We start from the raw sequence: 6,136 nt of genomic DNA, 5'->3' as shown, positions 1-6,136 counted from the left end.
ATGAAATGTAAATGATGATAATGATAATATTGATTATTATTTTTTAGCAGAAGGAACACCCAAGGTCCAGAGGATCTAAGATCTAGACGTTACAGAAAGGCAACACAATGAAAGAACCTCTCAATGATCAGAGATCTGCCTAGAGTTAGAGAATTTCCCATTGCCACATGCACTGAGCAGAAAGTGCAAGAGCAGCCATCAGGGATGCAGGAAAGGTCATGATTGCTTAAGGATGCAGGCAAACACTAGAGCAGTGCTCCTCAAAGCTCTGTGTGTCAAAATTCCCAGGAGGGCTTGTTAAAGTACAGTGTGCTGTCTTCACATCCAGAATATCTGACTCAGTAGATCAGATGAGCCTAAAAACATGCATTTCTGACAGGTTTCCAGGGGATGCTGATGGTGCTAATCAGAGAACATGATTTGAGAACTACTGAACTTAAATAATTTTTCTAGATAGCAACAGTAACCACAATTTGTCATCAAAGAAAGCCAATCATTAGCCAAAATGAATGACTTCATGATTTCCTTTGGTTTAGATTGAGGATATTTCTATCACTCTGGGGAATACTTATTTGGAGTGAATTTTTATTGCTTTTTTCATCCCTCTGGGCAAACTCAGCAGCCCCATGGAAAGTGGAAACCAAACAGGAGTCAGAAATTTTCTCCTCCTGGGATTCACAAAGGAGCCAGCCCTCTTTTGGCTGTTTCTGTCCATGTACCTGATCATATTCACTGGGAACCTGGCCATCATCTTGGCCATCATCTCAGACTCCCACCTCCACACACCCATGTACTTCTTCCTCTCCAACCTGTCCTTTGCTGACTTTTGTTTCACCTCTACCACCATCCCAAAGATGCTGATGAACTTGCAGACAGAAAGAAAAGTTATCACCTATGCAGGCTGTCTCAGCCAGATATTTTTTTTCATTGTGTTTGGATGCCTGGACAATTTACTCCTGACTGTGATGGCCTATGACCGCTTTGTGGCCATTTGTCACCCCCTGAACTACACAGTCATCATGAACCCCCAGGTGTGTGGGATGCTGGCTCTGGGGTCCTGGTGCATCAGTATCATAGGCTCCCTGCTCGGGACCTTGACCCTCTTGAGGCTGTCCTTCTGCAGGAACATGAACATCTCACAATTTTTTTGTGATCTTCCTGAAGTCTTGAAGCTTGCCTGCTCAGACACCCTCATCAATAACATTGTGCTGTATTTTGTGACTATTGCCCTAGGTGTTTTTCCTCTCTCTGGCATCCTCTTTTCTTATTCTCAGATTTTCTCCTCCATCCTGAGAATTTCATCAGTCAGGGGCAAGTACAAAGCCTTTTCCACCTGTGGGTCTCACCTTTCAGTGGTTTCCTTGTTCTATGGCACAGGCCTTGGAGTCTACCTCAGTTCTGCAATGACTTCATCCTCTAGGACAAGTATGGTGGCCTCGTTGATGTACACCATGGTCACCCCCATGCTGAACCCCTTCATCTACAGTCTGAGGAACAAGGACATGAAGGGGGCCCTGATTAGACTCCTCGGCAGGGCAGCATCTCTCAGTGTTGGGACTTTTACAAGACTCTCCTAAGTAGTGAGGTACATAGTACTAAGGACTAGAAATCCTGGCTTGCTTTATTTAATATTTTTATCTTTCCTAATATTCATATTTTAAAGCAAAATATTCCTTGAGTCTTCAATGCCTTCTCTATTTTCCTTCTAGTTATATCTTGGGTTCCCTTTTTTACTTTGTAACCAGTTGTTTTAACTTAAGGTGAATAGAACCCAGGAATTCCCACTGTGATACAATTGTATTAGCCATGTCTCTGGAGCACTGGCACGCAGGTTTGATCCCCAGCCTGGTGCAGTGAGTTAAGTGTCTGGCATTGCAAAAGTGGCAAATGTCACAACTGTCTCTCAGATATGATCCCTGTCCTTAGAATTAAATAGAACTGAATGTTTTCTTAGTTATCTTCGGTAATGATTTAAATTTCATTAAAAAAAAAAGATTAATTGAATCTCATGTATTTAATATATGTCCTCAAAGTAATAGGATATATACCTATTATGAAATATTTCCCTGCAAAATCATTTACAGAGATGTTTTCTAAGGTTATGTGAATGAAATGAACTCAAAGATGTGATTTTTTTTTCTGATTCACTCTCCTTTTGGTCACATCAAACTTTGTGAATTTCTCTACTCATTGACAATGTGAAGTCCTTGAACTTTCAAACTGTTTATCCATCTTTGAAACTGCAATGATTAGTACATTTCTTAGGAAGAAGTTTATGCCCAGAGAATATTTGTTGAACAGAGTGAAAAAGAGATGGTGCATGGTTAAACATAGAATTGGGACCAGAAAAATATAACAGTGTTGATTTAATAAAAGCTTTTGAGCTGAAAAGAGACTCAGTTTTGATACTGATAATAAGGTAGTGGGGTGGTTGGGAGTTTGGGGTTAGTAGATGTAAACTATTGTATTTAGAATGGATAAGCAATGAGATCCTACTGTACAGCACAGGGAACTATATCCAGCCTCTTGAGACTGAATATGATGGAAGATACCATGAGAAAAATAATGTCTGTGTGTGTGCGTATATATATATATATGATGGGTCACCATACTGTTCAGCAGAAATTGGTAAAACATTGTAAATCAACTATACATTAATAAAAAATAAATTATCCATCCATCTGTGCACTGTAAATAGTTCTGCTTATTATACATCCGTTGTACCTCAATAAAGGTGTTTGAAAAAATAAAACGGCTCTAGGTATATGTCAGTGCTATCTAAGCATTTTAAACACATTGTCTCATTGAAGTTTTCCACTAACACTTTTATGTGGTGGATGTCACTTCCCCTTAGTTATAGATGAGAAAGTAAGTGTTTATGGTAACCTGATAACTAGCTCAATATCGCACATGTTGATATGATGAGGAGGCTCAAACCTAGGGCTGTCTAAATCAAGCCACTCTCTTAAGTATGATATTGTTATCTCTCAAAATTTATTATAATAATAGTTCAACCTCCAAGGAAACAGTAGACTTCAAACATAAAAACTCCATTTCTGGAAGTCAGCTCCCCAACCAAGAAATACTCTGTTTCTGTGGCTGCGCCTCGGAAATAAATCAAACCCTAGAGTAAGATTAAGACTCCCATAATACTTTAATCTGACATCCTTTCATATGATGGGTGAGCACATTATCATGTTTATATATTTACTTATATTTATCCTTTCTAAATTTTCATTTATATACTTTCAACATTTATTATCTCAGGGCTTTTTATTCTTGTTGGTTTTTCTGTTTTTTATTGTTGTCTAGTTGATTTACAATACTATATTAGTTTCAGGTATACAGCATAAGTGAGTCAACATTTTTGCAGATCATACTCCATTACAGGTTACTATAAAATAATGTCTATAATTCCCCCATGCTATACAGTATATCCTTGTTGCTTATCTATTTATACATAGTACTTTTTTGTATATGTTAATCCCATGCCCTTAATTTGTCCCTCCCTCCTTTCCTCTCCCCTTTGGTAACTAAAAGTTTATTTTCTGTATCTATGAGTCTGTTTCTACTTTGCATACGTATTCACATCCTTTTTTTAAGATTCCACATATGATTGATATCATGCAGAATTTGGCTTTCTCTAACTTATTTCACTAAGCATAATATTCTTTAGGTCTCCATCCACAGTGCTATAAATGGCAGGATTTCATTTATGGCTGAGTAGTATTCCATTATGTGGAGGTGTATAAATATACCAGTTTATATACATAAACACCAGATGCACAGTTTACATTCCCACCAAGAGCGTACTAGAGTTCCTTCTCTCTACATCTTTGCCAGCATTTGTTATTTGTGGTCTTTTTAATGACAGCCATTCTGACAGGTATTAGGTGATCACTCATTGTGGTTTGGATGTCCCTTATCTCCAAAAAAGGAAGTCACTTCCCTGAATCATTTATTAATCTGGGCTTTAGCTTTCTCACTTCATGGCCTCACCTGCTCTAAGTAGACTGTGACATCTCAAGGGGACATAGAGAGACAGCAGCTTTGGACACTCAGCCAGAATGCCCATGCTTAGAGGAGACCCTCAGCTTCACTGACGTGTCAAATAAAGAAACATGAACCCTACAGTCTGGAACAGGAGTGCTGACCACCTTGGTCCATCATAGCAGTCAGAGCTATGTCCTTCCCACTCCTAACTCCACAAAAATAGCTCCATTGCCCCCAAAGAAAGTATTCCTTAAAAGTGTGTTATCCAGTACAATATACTAGCTATTGTCCACATGTGGCTAAGTCTAAAGTAATTAAAATAAATAAAAATTTTAAAACTTCAGTGCCTTAGTTATACTAGATACATATCAAGTGCTCAATAAATCATGTATGGCTAGTGGCTACCATAGTGAACAGTGCAGGTAGAGAACATTTCCATCATTGCATGAAGTTCTATCAGAGAGCATGGCTTTAGAAGGATGCTGGCTTTTCTGTATAATAATCTGCAAGATGCCCTGTCAAGCCAATCAGATATGTTGCTAGCAAATTTCTCCTATATCTATTTTTAAAAAGTAATTAGTTACATATAGTAGAAGCCAGACTAAAATGGCCTAACCAAAAAAAAAATTTCTTTCCTTTTGAAACATTAGCTAAGTAGTCAAAGCTGGCCCTCAAGCACTCAGGATCCTTCTAACTTTCTGCTCTACAACCTGTAACATGGGGATCTCACCCTCATGGTCACTAAATAGCTTCTTCCCTTCCAGCCATTGCAACTGCATCCCAGAAAGGCAAAATGGCAAAACATAATATATAAGCTATTTCATCATCATTTACCATTTAAATGCATCCTGTCTGGCTTCAAACTTTCATATCTGCATCCTTTGCCTGAGTAATTTCTGTAGTCTGCCCTGCCCATGTGCATAGAAAATTAATGGCCCAGAAATCACTCCCTAACCAAAGACTGACAGAAATTGCTATATAAATCACTTGCCTATTTGGTGAACTAAGTCTGAAGCATATATATTACATTGGTTCCCATCATTCCCTAACAGTAGTCCCAATTAACCAGTCCCAATTAACTGGCTTGATAAACACAAACTTCATGGCTGTTTTCCCTTGCCTGACTCATGTCTCCACTTCCTGGGACCACAAATAACTAGACTGAGCTACATTCCCTGTCCCATGTAGTGTCTTCATTGGAAGCCCCACAAAATTATGCCTACCAGAACCTGTGAATGTGGCCTTATTTAGAAAAAGTGCCTTTGCCAATTTAATTAAGGATCATGAAATAATTATGGATTACTTGGGTGGGCTCTAAACCCAATGAGAGTTGTCCTTATAAGATACAGAAGAGGAAAAGACACAAAGAAAAGAAGGACCTGTGGAGTGAAGGCAGAAATTTGAGTGAGGTGGCCACAAGCCAAGGAACACTTGGAGTCACCAGAAGCTGGAGTAGTAAGGAGTCTCCTCTGAAGACTTGGGAGGGAGTGCGGCCCTATTGATATCTTCATTTGGGAGTTTTGGCCTCTAGAACTGTGAGAAAATAAATTTCTGTTCTTGTAAGCCACTCAGGTTGTAGTAATGTGTTACAGTAGCCACAGGAAACTAATACAGACCATAATGAAAATTCTTGGAAAATCTGGAGGTATACCAGAAGCAGCTGCCATCTGTGGTATATATGAGCATGTGCACACGCACACACATACACACACACACACACACACACACACACACACACAGCTGAAGATCTGCCAATTTGCCTCACTGGCATTAAATAGTAGATGTCCCTACAATTGCTCTATATCCCCCTAGATCCTCTTTGAATCTCTCTGCCTCCTGGGCCAAGTGTGTATGTTCATCTCCATGACAAAAGGCTTTGGGTTCTACAGGATACCCTCAACACCAAGGTCAGAGGCAACACAGGTGGACACAGGCTTTCTTCCATCCCCGTGGGTTTCTGTCTCTTGCTTGTGACTTCTAGCCTGCCCTTGATCACACCTCAGTTTACATCCATCTTCTCTTTTCCAGATAAATCCATAAATCAGGTCACATATTTTACAAGAGATTACTTCTGGGGTCAGAGATAAATTTGTCTTCTTCTGGATGACATGAAGAACTTGAATGAATGAAAAGATCAATCCAA

At 39.2% G+C, this 6,136-nt stretch overlaps 1 protein-coding gene across 1 annotated transcript; it reads left to right on the top strand.

Moving 5' to 3' along the window:
• Positions 1-626: 626 nt before the first annotated feature.
• LOC100736663 (olfactory receptor 7C2-like) lies at positions 627-5,707 on the top strand. Its single transcript, XM_085012596.1, has one exon. The coding sequence runs from the start codon at positions 627-629 to the stop codon at positions 1,575-1,577; it is 951 nt and encodes a 316-aa protein (XP_084868722.1). The 3' UTR covers positions 1,578-5,707.
• Positions 5,708-6,136: the final 429 nt, after the last annotated feature.

This window comes from Sus scrofa, chromosome 2 (genome assembly GCF_054392235.1).
Source record: "Sus scrofa isolate SSC_HxYL_T2T_F1_AM1 chromosome 2, Sscrofa_HxYL_maternal_Yorkshire_Landrace_v2.0, whole genome shotgun sequence".
Taxonomy (NCBI): Eukaryota; Metazoa; Chordata; class Mammalia; order Artiodactyla; family Suidae; genus Sus; species Sus scrofa.
This window is presented reverse-complemented; position numbering and strand designations above follow the sequence as displayed.